Consider the following 18421-nt stretch of genomic DNA (forward strand, 5'->3'; position numbering starts at 1 on the left):
AGTAACGCCCAGAAAAGAATTTTTTATTTACTTTTTTACATGTTCAATTATTGTATCAACTCTAAACCTTGATTGGTGGCAACTGGCAACTTTTGTACAGCGGGTTCGGCATGGACAATGATTGTAAATTGTTGACCAGACTGAGCAGCCAAATCAACCTGATTTCTTTCAAATACTTTCTGCCTGAGTAGGCTGATACCATCTGAATCCTGAAGCTGCTGGAATGCTGATAGGAAAATTATAGGGCTCACTGGAGCTCTCTGGTGCTCTCAGGTGGTGCTGGAACTTGCCCTGAGAAAGCCCTACAGCACCTTATTTTGATATTTGTATGCTTTTTCTAAAACTGAGTAGTGAGTAGGTACCTACAAGGAGTAAAAAATAAGAAAAAGAACATTCACAGGGGGCATAAGCAAGACACTGTATCTGTTTTTGTTTAAGCGCAACCAACTAAAAAAAAACATTCAAAGCTAAATTTGAGAATAGATAGAAAATGAAAGTGGAAAGCTCTGTCCAGAATTTTGATTACTTGTAAAATAATTTTCTCTAGCAAAAATGATGTGAGGAACATTTGTGGCAATGTAGCTAATAAAGAGTTTCTCGTAATATCTGGTATGTAGCCAGGGGTGTCGTTTTCCGAAAATGATTGGTAGGGCCCAAAGGCGGCTGCCGGCCATATGTGACGGGGCTTAAAAGGTAGGGTACCCCCAAATCTGCCTTTCTCATCGGATTCGGGCCACTTATTTTTTCGCCCTGGTCATTGACAAGACAAACCAAAATCTAAAAAAAAAAACATTTTGGAAGTTTAGGTCCTCACCGAGCTCCATGCACAAAACGTGCAGTTAAATAGGCAGTTATAATAGTGTCGGAGGAATGCACGCCATTCTGAAAGAGGCCCACGCCGACTTAAAAGCTGAAAGGGGACAGGAACGGTTTTGATGGCCCAAGCCGAATGAAAAAGACGGCTGCAGGCCAGGAACGGCTTTGAAGACCCACGCTAATTGCAGGGTTCGACAACTAACGAGGTCTTGAAACACCACGATAATTAGAAAGACCTGCTTGGCAAAATAAATGGATGACAGTACGAGCCGGCGTTCAGAAAGTTACATGCAACATGCCCGACCATGAAGAAGCAGAGAGATACAGCATCGACTTATTAGACCAAAAAGTTCATTTATTCAAATAACCACCGTTAAGACAAACACATTTCGCGCAGCGCTTCGAGAGGGCCCTCAAAGTCTTCATAATCAAGAAGTTTTTGGACCCATTCCACGTGCAAGACGGCTGCTTTATTAATTAGTCTCCCTGCAGTCAGCGAAGTTGCCACTGCTACTTTCCTTGTGTTGGGGAAGAGGTGGCAACCAGAGGGTGCAGGGTTCGGAGAAAGAGTGGATGCGACAACAACTCGAAGCCACATTTCATCGCTTCACTGATCGTCACCCCGTGCATGTAGGCACGCAGGTGCGTCGTCGTGGATCAGGTGCACACTTTGTCAGCTTCCCTATAGCCTCTCCTCGATGTCTATCGAATGGACGCATATCAGTGTGCGCCCCTGTTTTAGAAAGTTGATAAGCAGAGCCCCGTCGGCATTCCAAAATGCAACCACTATCACCTTGCCGACTAACTTCAACTCGTAACACACATTTGGTGGCCGTTACTCGGTGTGCTTCCACTTGAGCAGCTCGGCACGGTGTCCCTTAGTCTCAAGGTGTGACACCCACAATTCCTTTACGGTAACAAGTTGTTCAATGACATCTTCTAGATCTTCGATAAAGGGGTCAAAAACACCGCCCTAAGCCTCCTTTCGAGCTTGCCTTTTCTCTGCAGAGTCAGCAAACGGGGGATACATCTTCCAGAGATCTTAAACGTACTGAGACGCTGATGAATTACTTTGAGGAACCCGATAGACACCTCCGCTTCTGCACTGCGTGCTTCTAGATAAGAGCATTTGTCATTTTTCAACAAAAGGTGCTCATTTTTCATTTTCATAGATAATATGATAGATTCCAGTGGCCCGTCACCCCGCCAAGGGGGCGAGTACAGGAGGCACGTGCCCCTCCCATCGGGTCCAGGGGGCCCTTCGGGTCCCTGCGGCGCTAATCGGCCGCTGAGGGTCCACGCTGGCAATATTTCGTCTCAAAGGGACTCCACAGGGCTCGTCAGAGCATCTCATGGGCCCCTAAGTGGCGTATTAAGATCTCCGTAAGTGCCCCACGCCGGCTTCTTAGAGTCCTTGTCACCAGTTAGGGCCCTAAGAGGCCGCCAAGGGCCCCTTACCAGCCTGCCCCTCACGGTCTCTGAGACTCTCTTGCTGGCCTCTGAGGGCCCATTGGTGGCCTCGGCTCTGAGGGCCTATTGGTGGCCTCTGAGGGCCCTTACCGGCCTATTAGGAGCCGGCTCTACGAGCCGCATGCCCGCCTGTGATGGTCCAACACCAATTCTCTTAGGGCCCCAATAACTGTGAGGACCCTCACCGGCGCCTCTGATAGCCCACACCGGCGTTTCTGAGAGCCCACACCGGCGTTTCTGAGGCCCCTTCTCCCCCAATTCTGAGGGTCTTAATCAGAGGCTCCTAAGGCCCTACACCAGCAACTCTGACGGCTCCACTGAGTCCACACCGGTGACTCTGAGGGTCCCAGTGGCGTCTGAGAATACTATTCCGGTCTAAAGGGACCCCCTCCGCGCTCCTGAAGGCACCGCCGACCTCTGAGGTCCCCTTGTCGGCCTATGAAGGGCCCGCACGAGCACTCAGCAGCTCTAAGGGTCCCACGCATATCTGTGATGGCCATAAACCAGTGTATCTGAGGGCCCCGAAATGGCGCTTAGGAGGGCCCTCACAGGTGACTGTACAGGTCCCACTCTGGCGCCTCTGAAAGCCCCTAACTAGGTAGGTACCTAAGCCTCGGCCCTAGTCACAAATGAGATGAGCAGTTAACTTGGTGCCTATATACTTAGTACCTACCCCCAGAGTGACAGCATTTTTCCAGTATTTTGATGGTTATGGCAGTTGTCTGCATAGACTTTTATATTCACGTGACTATTGTGAAACTTGGTAGGTAGGTAGGTAGGTAGGTACCACATAACTTGAAATTACTTGACGTAATAACATGATATGGAAAGTGAAAATGATACCTAGGTATTGATGGAAATTTATGGACTTAGGTACGCTACAAGAAGATTGAATTGGTCAACCAATTCAAATTCAATCTACTTGTGGAGTAAGTCTATAGATTTTCATCAATAGTTACCACTTACCATTGAAGTTACTTGCTATCATGTTGATTTTATGCATAAGAACCTCATTCATTTTATTTGTATGACATGTTTGAATGCAATTTTCTCAATAAGTGAAGAAAAATGTTGGTAGTGCTCAACAACACATTGGTAGTGCTCAGCTGAACATTGGTAGTGCTCGGGCACTCCCAGGCCTATACAAAACGACGCCCCTGTATGTAGCAGATTCAGCATTTTTCCCAGCCCTGGCTGACACTAACCCAAACTTTCCACTGCACTCTGCCCGGCGTCTGAATGGAAAACAGCCGCTTCTGCTGTCGGGGCTATAGTACTAGCCGCGGGCTACTATAGTATGTACTAGCCGCGGGCTACTAGTACTAGCCGCGTGTGCAGCTCTCATCCGGTCACGCTAGTGGTCGCATCCCCATGTCCGCTCCAGATGTGCACCCCTTCAGACCCGTTACGTTACAAAATAAACAGAAACGTCCTTCTGGCTGACTCGGCCTGAAAAAGGGCAATGTTCTGCATAGTACATACACAGTGCTACACCGCATTAGAGACGGGAACTGCGCGATTGGGGTCAGAATCCAGCCTCCTTTGGGGTCATGGCCCCGTAAATGTTGATATCCGGACACAGGTGGTCTCGGGTGTCGACAGTCACTCTGATCATTCCATCACTTCATCCTCTCCGTCTGGCTCCGGAGGCAAGCAATTATTTCTTCAGCACTGGCTTTAGTGGGATTATTTGCTAAACCTTATTTGAGGGACAGTCGTTTACGAAAAAGTATGAATACAAGAACATGTTGACTTCTGAGTCATTTGTTTTTTCGTTTGGTAGTTTGTTCGGGAAGCTGTTTGCAAAATAATGTAGTCAGCTGACTAAAGAAATCAATTCATTACTCCTCCAGGCTCCACTAGTGATCCAAAGGAAGGCGTAGGCTATTTATTCACTCCTCAATTTTCACGCATGGTTTCTAGGACTTGTTTTCGGTGGATGGGTGCGATGTTTTCGTCACATCCACCCATGTGTGTGCTGGACTCCTCGCCTCTGTCCGAATCCCGCCCCACACTCTCCCAGGGGGCTGGTCCTCTTTGGCAAACCCCGTGTCTATTTGCGTAAGAACTGGGAGGGTACTTCTTTGCGTGGGGAAACGCGACAAACAGTCGCCATGTTGTCGCAGATGAGTTGGTTCTCGGGTATTGGTATAAAAGACTGAGCTTTGAAGAAAGGAAGGGATGCCTTCTTTTGTTTTGAAACGGACGGTGGTGCTGTGCATGATCCAGCAAAAGGTTTGGGATTAATTGGTGTGATGCTTTATAACCTTATGGTATTTTTCTGTTGACAAATGCAATTTTCAGTACTTGCTAGGTGCCGTTGCTTTATTTATTTATTTATTTATTTATTTCGCATATCTTTGTGGTTTCCAATATACAATTGGCTTGTTACACCACAGCGTCATACAAATACACATACCGGCTGCCATGATATACAGAATAAAATATACATGGACGCAGTGGCGTGAGTGATGCCTAAAAAAAGCTCCGCGGTTTTAATTAAGCCGGTGTAACATTTTCCTAAAATCAATTCAGCACACCAGATGCCCGGGGGGAGCTGAACTTGTGCGCAGCTACGGGTCCTGGTTTAATGTTTGCAATGCTGACACTAACACAAACTTTCCACTGCACTCTGCCCGGGGCCCGAATCCAACACAGTCGCTTCGGCTGCCTGGGCTAGTACTAACCGCGGGAGTATGTGCAGTTCTCATCCGGTCACGCTAGTGGTCGCATCTCCATGTCCGCTCCAGATGTGCACCCCTTCAGACCCGTTACGTTACAAAATAAACAGAAGCGTCCCTCTGGCTGTCTCTGCCTGAAAAAGGGCAATGCTCTGCATAGTACATACACAGTGCTACGCCGCATTAGAGACGGGAACTGCGCGATTGGGGTCAGAATCCAGCCTCGTTTGGGGTCATGCCCCGTGAATGTTGATATCCTGAGGCAGTGTGGCTTCTGCATAACGTTTGCCATGCCAGTCCTAACAAAGCTTCACTGTTTGAAACATAGGCTGGGTGGATGTGCTCCTGGTTACTGTCGTTGTATTGAACTCGGCATTGAACCAGCTTCGTGTCAATAGGCTCTCGTCCATTACTGGTCATTTAGCCATGCATTTTTAGGTTGGCTGATTTTTTATATGTAAATTGAAGCCCGAGTGATGCCAGAACAAAATGCCGATGTAAGAAACCTACCGACCGATGCCACAGGAACGTATGTCTGTCGCCCAATCTTACCTATCCGTCAAACCTCGAAATGGAAAAGTTGAAACATGATTTATCTACTTACGCTCCATTCCGTTGAACTTCATTAAAGTTTTATCAGACAAACCATTTCCACGGTTTGTGTTGAATAATCAGGAACAAGTCTGCTTGGCGACATGCAGTCTCAGACAAGTCTTGATCAGAAAAAAAAATATGGGCGATATAACGGCAAACACCATGACATCAGTTTCAGGGATTTCATCTGCTGTGTACTTTGTGAGCCCGCGCAGGTTCAATGGAATCCTGAGATAGCGTAATCAGCTATGACCGGTACGGATGTTTGCGATTGTTGATCTTTGCCTCAGTTTATTTTGTGATCAAGCGTTCCTCTGATGTCTGGGGATGTGTGTGATGCGCCTCTGTACCGGGAACGACCCGGGATGGGCGCACAAACACGACAGCACCCTTTGTCCGCGCCCCGGATATCAGTTCCCCGCAGGCCTCTGGGTCAACTGAGGAGGTAGTGGCAGCCCCGCAGCCAGTGGCCAGGGCAGCTCCAGCTGTCAGAGAAGGTGGCACTGACATGTGGCAGATGTGTTCCACTCCAATCAGTCCTTGTCATTAGGAGAAACTTACTAAAGTAGCCCCGCTGAATAAACCTTGTATTCGACTAACATATCTGGTCCGAAAACTGACGGCATCTCTGACTTTTTTTTTGTATTTCATACAAGAATGATTCGTAATTAGAAAGCAATCCTCAATTCACATATTAAACCATTATTCCGCTATGTCTGGGATTCCGATTTGAGTTTGAGAAGAAGGGTATTGCAGTTTTCTATAGGAGTAGCAAAATGCAACTTTTGTTGAATTAAGCTTGTTTTACAGCAAATGCGACAGAAATGCGGCAAGCTCTTGATGCTTGATGCGTAATGTTGTTGAAGCTATGTATTTAATATCTCCGTGAGCCGCTTCAGGTCTGTTGTAAAATTGTTACTTTTTTACAACGACGTTTACCCGCGGTATACTCCTACGATGTCTGTTTAAAAGCAACACGGCAGATCCATTTGCAGTCCCTCTTGTATGCTGCCCAACTCGTTATCCTAAAAGGCCTTCATATATGATGACAACTTAGATCGGAATGAACATTTTTCATGCGCCGTGAAATGCTTCACTCATAAGTTTCATTGTAGTTGCCTTATCCAACGCTGTTATCTCTCTCAAAATTCACGTCGAACCTGAAAGCAAAGACTGAAATTATTATATATCTAACGCTTCTGTTTTGGACCGAACCAAAACGTGTGACTGAACCAAACCCAGCATTCCCGGCCAGGACGGTGGCAGCCTGTTCTGGCTCCCTCCGTCGTTCCGTCGCGTCGCCTCTGTCCCTTGATTACCGCTCCATCCGCCCGACCTTCGTCAGAGCGCTGCCGTATCAGCAGCGGCGACACGGCCCGCGCCGCCGAATGAAATTCAGCCCGAAATTCAGACAGAAATTCAGACCCGCAGAGACGCAGACTCGAGTTCGCTGTGTTGTGAGCTGTGGGCGTGGGCGTGGGCTGCGTCGATTTTTAATGGAAGCAGAGCATTGCATGTGCGCTTATCGCAGTTCTGCTTCCGATGACGGTTTCCGCTCGCTGCTCGCCGCCGCCGGACGGCTGCCATCCTGCCCCCTGCCCCTTCGATCCCCCCTCCGTCGACGGGTCAGTCTGTTGTCGATCTCATTTGCTAGCCAGATGTGACCCTGACGACATCAGGGGAGAGGGATCAGCCGCAGAACGGATGTGCTCCCTCCACGAATAGTTTGGTCAACTAGTGTGAAGAGAAATCGAATGTCTGTTGTCCCAGCGTCGAAGTGAGGATTTTTGTCATTAGACGTTTTACTTTCCGCCTTTGTTTTGGAAAAAATTACGGCCTTACGCTGCGTTAGGCAGCCGTTTGTGTGATGGTGAAGCTTTGTGTGACTGGCGTTGGTGATTGGCTGGCCGCTCGGCTCCAATGTTCATTTATCGCCAGTAGGGTGACAGGCTAGTCGTTTCAGCGAAACTTACCGTCCTCCCCTTCGACGGGAAGAATCAGGAACCAGCTCACTCTTTACAGCTGATACGCTAAATCAATAGCGGGCTAAAGCGTGCTTGCAGCTTTGATAACAATCATAGTGTAAACTGAGGAGTGGTAGATATGATAAGAAATATCTTGTCACGGCACGCAGTCAATAATCGTCATTGTTTGTATTATGATTAGGATGGCAGGGGTGCACCTGGTTTGCCATTTCCTGTTGCGCTTATTTTTTTGTTCTTTCGATTTTTATGGCGCCTGGCTCCTGTCGTCTGTCTCTCGTTATTTTTCAATTTTTAGTATCGGTGTAGTATTTTGCATGGCTGCAAATAACAGTCCCTTACATCCTGATCCCTGTTGGATATGTTCCGTCTTCACCGCGTTCCATCTTCATTCTGTCCGGGCCAGTCGCGTGGTAGAATACCAGTCCCAGGGTGGGAATTGGCGTGTGTGTTGTTCTGTTGTGTTTCCGTTGCGCCGGGTCACTGGGGTCATTGCCGATTCCGGGTCAGCGTCGTACCACGGGTCCCTGAGGGACGCATTGGTCATTGGACGGTCCCAGCCAGCCGCTGGTGATTCATTACGCTCGATAAATGTTCCTGATAAACGTCAACGCGCTGCATAGCTCGGCAAATAGGGTGCAGTAGCGGAAACCAGATGTAATGAAAGAAAATAGCACTCAATCGTCCATGCCACCAGTCCTGCCAGTGACAGCTGAATTACCGTCTGAGTACTGCGGGTCCGCAGCTGGGGTCACCAGGCGGGTCCGAGCGGCTGTCGTAGCTACCAGCGACCACAGCCGGCCGGCACCGGGGCTGGGTCAGGAGCCTGCAGCACGCGGCCAGCCTGTCCCGGCGGGCGGGCAGGGCAGCGAGGCGCCGTCACTGCGCCGCAGGCAGATAGCGCCAGCGCCCGATAGCGCCCCTATCCAATAACGCGTCCAGACCCGACTGAACAGGTCACGTGGTCCGGAACCGTGTAAACACTGCCGTGAGGCCTCCCGGGATCCTGCCTCGTAAGGTGGGACCGCAACGCCTAAAACTCTTTTGGTGAAACTAGCGCTAGGATAATCTAACCAGTTAATGTGGGGAACGATGTGTGAAACACTTGTAGTCATGCCATGGGGAGGACATTTATGGCTTCTCGTCAGCGAAGTGCCCATTACCTACATTCATCTAATTTTCTTTTTACCCTTTTCTTTTAAGAGTAACTCCACAACGTGGAAATTAAATTTGGTATCCAAAGTGGGATCCCACCAGGACTTCGGATGAACTTAACTGGTTGAATGAGGGGCGGTGCAGACTGCAGAGACCATTTGAAGATGATTGTGCAAATGCAACGACTAAGGCGTCATTTTTAAGTGGAACCCTAAATTATGAGCGAGCCTCTTATCCCCATCCGATAGTTTCCCATGTGAACTATGGTTTCCATGTTCCGGTCTTGGACAAAGATAAGAAAGGAAAAAGGAGTAAATCAAACAGGATGTGGCACGAGGACAGCATGTACCAGCGAGACGTTTAACGCATCAATGTGTACTTGAATACACAGTAGTGTTACGCTGGGGAAGTGGGTAAGATCTAACTTCCAGAGGAAGTGGTACTGCAGTCGCCGGCCGTACTGGGCCCGGTCACTGCGGGTACTACGCTGCAGCTGCAGCGGCTGGAAAGAAACACGGACAGCCTGTCCAGATATCGTTTCCGGGTAAACGGCCGCCCGTTTGTCTGTACGGGATGTGGTTGCAGTCGTTCTGCAGAAATCAGATCTTGCTCTCGGCTTTGTTTGCACTGTGCTATTTTCCTGGTTTGTTTCAGTCTGTATGCAGCACAAGGCTGTTTGCTAAATGAATGCATTAAAAATGGTCACTTGTCAATAGTTGATATTGTACCTATTTCTATTATATTTAAGCAAGGTTACTTTATTGCAAACTTCCCACAAATGATTTATCAGGATGAGCTGTGAGGTGGCATTCAGAAATGATTGTGCCGTCCGACCGGCCTCTCTGTCGGCGTTACCATTACCCACCGGCCACCAGTCTCGTGATTTACCGCTCTGTGAGCGATTCTCAACATTTATGTCACCCCTGATGTTTCATCTTTCGTATGGCTGCAATCAACCAATGGCGTCATATATCACAGGGCTGCCATATCCTTTGCAGCGCTCGGTGACACATTATCGAGATTGCAAGATAGCAGATAGACCAGCCTGACCTCATTCGCGCCGCGAGCCGGCGATCGGAACATCAAATGTGAAGCGACGCCAAAAGCGATGTCGTATAGTTACAATGATGTGACCCACGGAAGCTCATGGCCTGTGAAAAACCGATTACGACCTGTTAACTACATCTCACCCTAGCCTGATGCTTATCGCCGGATTCGCTTGTTGAGTGCATGTCGAGTTCAGTGGACGATATGCGATCTTCTTTAACCCTCGCCGGCACAGGGGGGGGGGGTTGATGCAACCCCCCCTAAGGTTTTTCGCGAATAACTCGCGTAAAAAGCGGCCGATCGCGACGAAACTTTCAGTACCCTCGCATTGATCAATTTTACACCTACCCTGAAAATTTCATGACCCTGACCCCAATGACCTTTGACCTGTGACCTCTTTTCTGTGACCATGTTTGGCCGAAATCGCGGTTCGGCGCATGTCGGCTCGCATTAGCCGCGCGTTTGCAAGATTTCGTGGTTTCAAACGTTCAAACATGTGATTTGATGTTGCTCCCATGCATTAGGATGGGTGTCAAGGTCACCTGAAGGTCAGGTCAGGTCATTGGTGACCTCGGGTGACCTCGGTTCACTTTTTCGAGTTTTACATGTTTCTATGCTAGTTTTTGGAGCTGAAGTCGAATTTAGCAACCAGTTGAACATTTACGAAGTAGTTTTGGTGCCTTCGTAACATGTTACGAAGCTGTCCGAGGCGGTTGACACGTATTACGAATACCCGTCACAACCCCTACCGGTTGACCTGACCTGACCTGACCCGACCTGGTCTAAATGCTTAAAGACATCATCTCTGATCAAAACTAACACGATATTCGTGATCAGCACCCCGGAAAACCACATAGCAGCCACACTTTACGACTTTCTAACATGTCCCGATTTTCCCGGTTTTCGGGTCATTGACCTGACCTGGAAGGTCACCCGATGACCTAGGACCTTAAAATTGGGTATCATCGGCTTCCTCTCGTGACGGGAAACACGCTCGTTTTTTCCGCGAAGCTCTAGCTCGATCAGGGGCCAAACGCGAGGGGGGTCGTACCCCCCCCCCCCTTGTGACGTCGAAGGATTCAAAATGGCCTATGCCGGCGAGGGTTAATCGCATTGCGTCATCTGAATGAGGTCCCGAGAGAAGTCTATGCTGAGCTGTGCGTTTGGTAGATTCGAATAGCATTCACCCAATTGTTCTTCGAGCACCCTCGTGAAAATGACCTGGAAACGATCTGAATTTAAGCAACGATCAAATAATTTACCTAGCTCCTGCTATGAAAAGCACTGCTAAAGGCTCCGGGTTCTATGCTCCTCAGAAGCCGTCAAGTTTTCAGGTGTTGGTGCTATTCCCATCATAAATTCTCCGCCAAGTTCCCGTGTCGCTAAGTCGGGGAAGTTCCAGAAGTTTCGGGGCAGCTTCTCACGGATTGTTGGCGCTGTCGTACGTCATTCTCCTGGGAAGACTGAGCTGCTGCCGCACAGTTTAGACCGCAGAAGTTTAGACTCTCTCGACCAGTCCCAGTTTTCTACCGTGCGGTGACGCCTGTAGTTCTCGCGGTCTCCGAGTGGCGGCGCCACGGTCGCCAGCCAGTCTTGGTCGCCGGCACGGGAGGGCGGGGACCAATGAAACTAAAGTGACTGCCGGCCGCTGCAAGGCCGGCCAGCCGAACTGAATTGGCATGGGAGCGACGAGGGCATCGTATGGAAATATGAACGGTGCAGCCGTATGCAGTCCGTACAGAAAGCGGAAATTTCCGCAGAAGATATGGACCTTCTGCTTGGTTAAGCATGCGCCACGCTGCCTATCTTATGAATTGCAATATGGTATGGGCCGGGTGAATCACGATATGAGTCGACCCAGCCGAGCCCGGAAAGGTTATTGCACGCCGGCTCATGTTTAATCATAAAGAGTGTGAAGGTCTCGGGGAGACAGACTCTAATATCCATGGTAACCAGCTGAATAGGCGCCGCTGTAAATGGAGCAAGCGTCGCTGCCATGTCCATTGTCCAAGGTGGCGTGGCTTCGTTCATTCGCTTAAGGTGTTCAGGGGCGTTCTGTGTGCTGTAATCTCGGGCTAACTGCGTATGTGCTGCACGTAATCTAATAGGTTTCATGTGAATGCTAATGTTCATATTACTGGCCCTGCCTGAGCTACGGGAGGTAATTGCTTTTGTGTGTAATTTAGCGTACGGATAACAGTAAGTGCGTATAGCCCACGGTGGGAGAAGCAGACTGCAGAGAGTTCAACAGACGAAAGTTCTAGATTTGAATTACCACTGTTGCAAATTATGGAATCCGGAATGACATACGTGATTATGCATTGTTTGACTTGCACCATCTTTTCCCACAATTTTGTGTTGAGCGATTGCTTGCTTACAGTGAGAAGCTCGTTTGTTTTGCAGATTACATAACTTAACTACCCTACCATAATTTGGTCATCTATCATTCGTCCACTGACGTGCAGTGTCTGTTTTCAGATTACCACCCCACGGACAGGAGCTATGAAGTACCCCGTGCTACTGCTCGTGACCTTGTGCTTCGGCCTTGCGGGTGAGTGACCTGCCGATCAACAGAAAATCAGCTGGCCAGTAGACCAATCGACCTACTGATCAGCTGATAACTAGATAGGCAGAGATAGAGAGAGGCAGATACAGTTATACATACAGTCAGGCAAACCAATTGACTGTTGAGCTTGAGCAATTGACCGACAGACCTATGTACCGAGCGAATGGCCAACGGACGGACGGACGGATGTACCGATAGACCAACAGACCGGAAGACCGACAGATAAACCAGCTGTCTGACCGACTAAGACAAAACGACCGTCTGCAGACAAACCGGCCGATAAACTAGCATGACTAGCAGACAGACAGACAGACAGACAGACAGACAGACAGACAGACAGACAGACAGACAGACAGACAGACGGACAGACGGACAGACGGACAGACGGACAGACGGACAGACGGACAGACGGACAGACGGACAGACGGACAGACAGACAGACAGACAGACAGACAGACAGACAGACAGACAGACAGACAGACAGACAGACAGACAGACAGACAGACAGACAGACAGATGGACCGACGGACCGACGGACCGACGGACCGACGGACCGACGGACCGACGGACCGACGGACCGACAAAACAGCATCCGTTGATTACTCACTGCCTTGTGAGCACAAATACATAATTATCACCAATCCTGTATCTTTTTATTTGACATCGAGGATTGCTAAAACCGCAACTGGTTAGGCTTCTGTTCCGTGACAAATAAGAAGACAGTTATGGGACTTCTGCTGAGACATTTCACGGTCCTATTCTCTGATGAGCTGTGACCTGTTGCCTCATTGACACTTGCAGTCCCTCCGGATCCCCTTTCCTTGTCACAATCGTCAGTCTTTGACAGTAAACCTGGCGGTACTCTTCAGTTAGGGTGAAGTCGTATAAGAGTACGCACTTAGTGGATTTCTTGCTCTCATTTGTTTAATATTTGAAAGAAAAAAATTGCAAATAGGGAATATTAAAGTTCATTGAATTAGCCATCAGCCCATGGGGTAACGATCCTTCAGCGTAAATGGAAGTGGTCTAAAACTGACATTTTCTGAACCGCTGCAGTTGCGTACTCTTACCATATGGGGTATGTAAGAGTACGCACGCCAGGCGGGTGGAGTACGCAAGTCGCAAGCATATGAAATGAACACACACCTATGCAGCTTGTACTGTCCAAATGCTTAACTTCAAACTCAGAAGGCATTTAAGTTAATTCTAGCATCCAAAAAGAAAAACATAAAATAAATCTTTCAACTCTATAAATCAGGAAATAACCATGTCGTGTGTTTCTTAAAAAAATGCACAATCAAAAGGGAAAATAACTCGTATTTGGAAGAATTTCGGTACGCAGGTGCATCACAGTGCTCCATTGATGATATACCTACAAAACAAACGTCATTGAGCGATAGATTAATAATTTTATATTTCTGTATATTCGATTTAATGTATAATTCTGCGTACTCTTACCCTCCTGAACAGTGCGTCCTCTTACCGTACATGCAATTCGCGTACAAAACAACCCCGAAACGTTGTGCAAAACTTCGCAAACAGAATATTGCACTGCACAGTATTTCCCCAGATAACCTCACAAGTTTCCCACAACAATCACGGAAATGTACCTTATCTCAACTGCCAAGTATCAAAATTATTGTACCATATCATAATAATATCATAACGCTCGAAAATAATATTCATCGCCTTAAACTCAACAGCGTCGCCGCTCAACGCCCACGTTCCGTTGGTGACAAGCACGCACTGGCGGCTTTATGTCACTTCATGAACTCGACAAACCCGCGTTGCTAAGCAACCGAAACAGCTGATGCGTACTCTTATCGCCCGCGTACTCTTACCCGCCCTTACCCTATATATTTCCTTCTTGAATGAAACGTAAAAAGTACGACATTCGTAGTACGAATTTCTTATTTTTTTATCTTTATAGTAGATATCACTGTTATTCAACAAGGTCTATTTTTTTGTAAGGATTTCTTGTCAGACCCATGGGCGGCGAAACAGGGAGGGCACAAAGGGGGCGCGGTACCCCGCGGGGCACCGCGCCCCCTTTGGTTTTGGCATTCTAACATTAGCCCAATGGGCGTTGCATGGAAAGAATGGGACCAAAAGTCGGCAGTGCACTCCCTTAAATTGAAGGTTTTCTGCCGCTACTGGTCAGACCTACCTATTTATATTTATGGATAAAATAAGATACCATCCAAGGTCACGCCACATAATCGAATGTCAAATATAATAGACTGCAATGTTTTACCAGGCGTTTTAACTTAATTTCTCAATCGCTGGTTCTCTCGATCGGTTTTAACGAGAAGCATTGCAAGAGAGCATTTTATCGTCCTTATGCAGCTTGCATCATTTTCTAGAAGAATGAATAGATGAAATGACTGACTCTTGTCGCACTCTTTCACTGTCCACTGAGAGTCGAAAGGTGACATGCTTCTGAGGGTCGCGTTGATGGCACGAAGCCAGTCGAAAGGTCGCCGGTCAGCTCAATATGGCTGGACCATGCGGAGCGTGTGACTCTTCACGAGATTCGTCTTCTTGGTCCTACTAGCTGTCATTAATGTTGCAATGTACAACACCCCGTAAAGTGGCGCTGCCTGATTTTGCCACAAAACATTCCAAAAGGATGTGTCAGTATGTGTTCAAAGACTCGTTATAGTCTTATTTTGGCATTGGTTATGTGCATTTTATAACGTAAGGTAACTGAAGGAACTGTCACAATGCTTGAACAAATTACGAATTATAATTGTTAACTTGGGACAAACAAGGTTAGCTTGGTATTGAGGTTAGGTATACAATTAGATATAAGGGTCTAAAACTTACGCTCAGTCCAAACTTCACTTCAAACAGCCACAGTTCAAGAGCAGACTTTGGTATAAAATCCCCCTTCGATATCCGTCGCAGCATCATTGACTTCTCTGTTCGCAGCGGCCAAGTGCAAGTACCGCCGGAGTGGCGACTGGACTGCCTGCTCGGCTGAGGGTCTCAAGACCAGGACCGATGTCCTGAAGGAGCAGAAGTCCGACCCCACCTGCCACCCGACCCGCAACATCAGCAAGGCTTGCCGCGAGGGTGAGTAACTACTTCGTGCCGCCGGCGCTGATGGCAGGAACTTTAGAGTAACTATTTGGAACGGCGTTTTATTATTCCTGTGGGTTAGAAGATGAAAACCGAGCTATGATGTTTTATCGGAAACTATGCATGAATGAAATTTATATGGTTGATGTTTTTAAAGCATTTCTTTTGAATGTAGTGACACCACCGGAGAGACGTGAGACACGATATTGACGAGATTACTCAATTATCTTTTCGTTGAGCTCTCTAGCTAAAGAAGCATCAAAGGAAAATGTATATGCCCATTTTTCGGATGGTTCGCTCAGCATTGATCTCATATACGCCTCATTAACCAGCAGCCACCCTACACCGGATTTACCGGATTTACTGGTAGCTAGCCAGATACCATAAATTGCATTGACGTCCGCATTATCCGACATACAGCTCTGTATGTGTGTTCGACAGCGTAGCTGCAGGAAATCATACACGATATTATTACGGCCTTCCTACACCTGTCTGTGTAGATCTACAATGCTTTTACAACCACGTTTGATGTTTCCGGAGCTTCATCTGGAAATGATCATGTGACTCATAATATAATGTGAATTACGATTCATCATAACAGTTTGATATGCCAAGATCATTGGTCGGTTTACTAAAGACAAATGTCACAGGTTTTGTGATGGAACTTGTAATTTGTTACGTGGCGAAAGGAGAAGGAATATGATAACATAGCGATTGCTAATACAAAGCAGGAAGAGATGATCAGTTTATGACTGATTAAACGAGGAGCGAAGCCGGTAGCAATATGCATTTTCTTTCGTTTTATTTTTATTTGTTAACGACATCCAGACTGAGTCACGCTCTAATGTCTTTGAACATTTTTGGTCTATTCTTTATTAACCTTCACGAGTTCTGAATGACCACTTAGATAACCAATCAGTCCGGTCAATGCCTGACCCCTGTCTTTAACTGAAATGCCACACCTTTCCATGGTCTCACTGACCTATCAGACCTTTATTTACTCTGACCTCTGACTTATCTGACCTCTGACCTCTGACTTCTAACCTCTTCCGCAGACTGCCAGTACGAGCGTCGCCGTCTGGCCACCTGGGGTGAATGTGACCAGATGAGCAGCACTGTCACCGGTACCCGTAACCTGGTCTCGGGCACCGGCTGCCCGGCCACCGTCACTGAGGTGTTCGACTGCCGCGTGCAGCGCCGCTTCGACCGCAAGTCGGGCCGCCGCGCCGCCAGGAAGGGTCAGAAGAAGGCGCAGAGGAAGGCCCAGGTGAGCGGGCGGATGGACTGACTGACGGGCTGGATGATATGATGTTGAGCAGGAACGAACAGGAGTTTTTGACTGGTATACTTTTGCGTGATGTGTCTCTTGAAAACGTTCTTTCAATGGCATTGTAATGTAAAGAGGCTCTAACTCATGTAGGAAAGGCACGAATGCGAATTATGTTGAATTAGATAAAGGCATTGTAACCGACTACAGTTATATTACTGATCAGCAATACCGAACGTCATGCTCAGCTCGAAAGCTTCATCTCCCCACTCCTAGATGGCGTTAGTAGAAAGCGCCTGAAGCTAGGCTGTACCGCACAACTCACCGACCGTGAAGACACGGAGATGAGGCAGGCAAGGCAGCCTTCTAAGAGTTGGGCTGCTGGGGAAAAACTGATTACATGACGGAATATGCTTTAAAAAGAATGTGTTTGTTCAGCAGTATTTATTGTTTTCTTTCAGCGTCGTCAGAACAAGCAGGACAAGCAGCAGCGACGACTGGCTCGCAAGCAGAGGCGACAGCAGCGACAGCAGAATCGTCAGGCGGCCCAGGCCCAGAACTAAGAGTTAGAGTAACAGGGGCTAGAGGGCAGCACCTAGCCTGTGCGCCTGTTCTAAACACAAGTCTGGGAATTTCAGGACTCCACAAGCGTAAATTCAACGGGTTGATTCAGTCAAACGGGTTATATTTTTAGAATGTTTCTGTGAGAGCAGACTACAATATTTCGTACGTCGATGGCATTATTATGTTAACTGCTAAACGGCCGCCTGTGAAGCCACTTGTATCTGTGAAGCTCCATCAAGTGAAGAGGAGCCCACTTAAAACGGTGCGGATAGGGTAGTTTCGTTTCACCATCTGAATGAATGTTGCATTAATGCGTGGGTAAATTGATAAGAAAACCAGCGTCGATTCTAGGCACTAGTCGATGTCTGTCTTCGAATCAGGTTACTTAGTGTGATGCGTTAGTGTCACTACCTAACAGAGGCTTCTGCGCCGTGTGGGCACTGACTTCTGGCAGCGTCAGCAGTCAGTTTCCAGGGACGTGTCTGATGTTTAGATATCGACTACCACACGTCGCTTCCATTGCCCTGCTCTCGTGTCAGCGGTCGCGTCCCCATTCCCTCGACTGGGTGCTGTCAGTGCCGGCCCCGACCGCCCCGCGCCCGCCAGCTGCGCTCAGTGTGATGCATTCCGTTTGTGTCATTCCGTGTTTGTGTCAATGGTGGCTGTCAGCTTTCTCATTCGTTCTTACGGCCGTTGAATGTTCGAAGCTGTCATTCTAGCAAAGGCTTTCAGTAGATCAGTCAGAAGCTTTAGAGTGGCGATTGTTCCGCTTCGGCCGGCAGTTACAAATGATAAATCGTTAAATTGTGTTGTCAGGCTTAAGCGCGTTTGTGTCTTTTCAATTTCTATCAACAGTATCTGGTAGATGCTTGTAGTTATCAGAAGAGTGTTGCTTTCAGATGCCTGCCAGATTTAGGGGGCGTGTGTAAACGACGCGAGATAAAACAGTGTTCCACATTCCTCCTCTCTCAGTGCGCACCCTTCGTCTCCATCCCAACTGAAGTGGATAGTGTGTTTTGACGTTTGATGTAAAATTCACTCTGGTTTCTAGTGGTGGTCGCCCACTGCCTTCCACATGGTTATTTTCGTCCGGAATAAATACAACTTTGTCTCGTCATCTACTTTGTCCAGCAAATGAGTTGGGTATCCGTGAACCATACGTTGACTCAGCATAACTTGCCTACATCCAAGTTAGTGG

The 18421-nt window shown here is 47.9% G+C and overlaps 1 protein-coding gene across 1 annotated transcript in view; it reads left to right on the forward strand.

The window, feature by feature from the left end:
* LOC122375129 overlaps nucleotides 1-18340 on the forward strand; it is a 43346-nt gene extending 25006 nt beyond the window's left edge. The window contains exons 2-5 of the mRNA XM_043354337.1: nucleotides 12224-12296; nucleotides 15243-15386; nucleotides 16448-16659; nucleotides 17121-18340. Of these exons, the coding sequence (XP_043210272.1) occupies nucleotides 12248-12296; nucleotides 15243-15386; nucleotides 16448-16659; nucleotides 17121-17222 (507 nt within the window). The 5' untranslated portion in view covers nucleotides 12224-12247 and the 3' untranslated portion in view covers nucleotides 17223-18340. The remainder of the gene's footprint in view (nucleotides 1-12223; nucleotides 12297-15242; nucleotides 15387-16447; nucleotides 16660-17120) is intronic.
* The last annotated feature ends 81 nt before the right edge of the window (nucleotides 18341-18421 follow it).

The sequence above is a fragment of the Amphibalanus amphitrite genome, unplaced genomic scaffold (genome assembly GCF_019059575.1).
Source record: "Amphibalanus amphitrite isolate SeventyFive unplaced genomic scaffold, NRLGWU_Aamphi_draft 001780F_arrow, whole genome shotgun sequence".
Classification (NCBI taxonomy): Eukaryota; Metazoa; Arthropoda; class Thecostraca; order Balanomorpha; family Balanidae; genus Amphibalanus; species Amphibalanus amphitrite.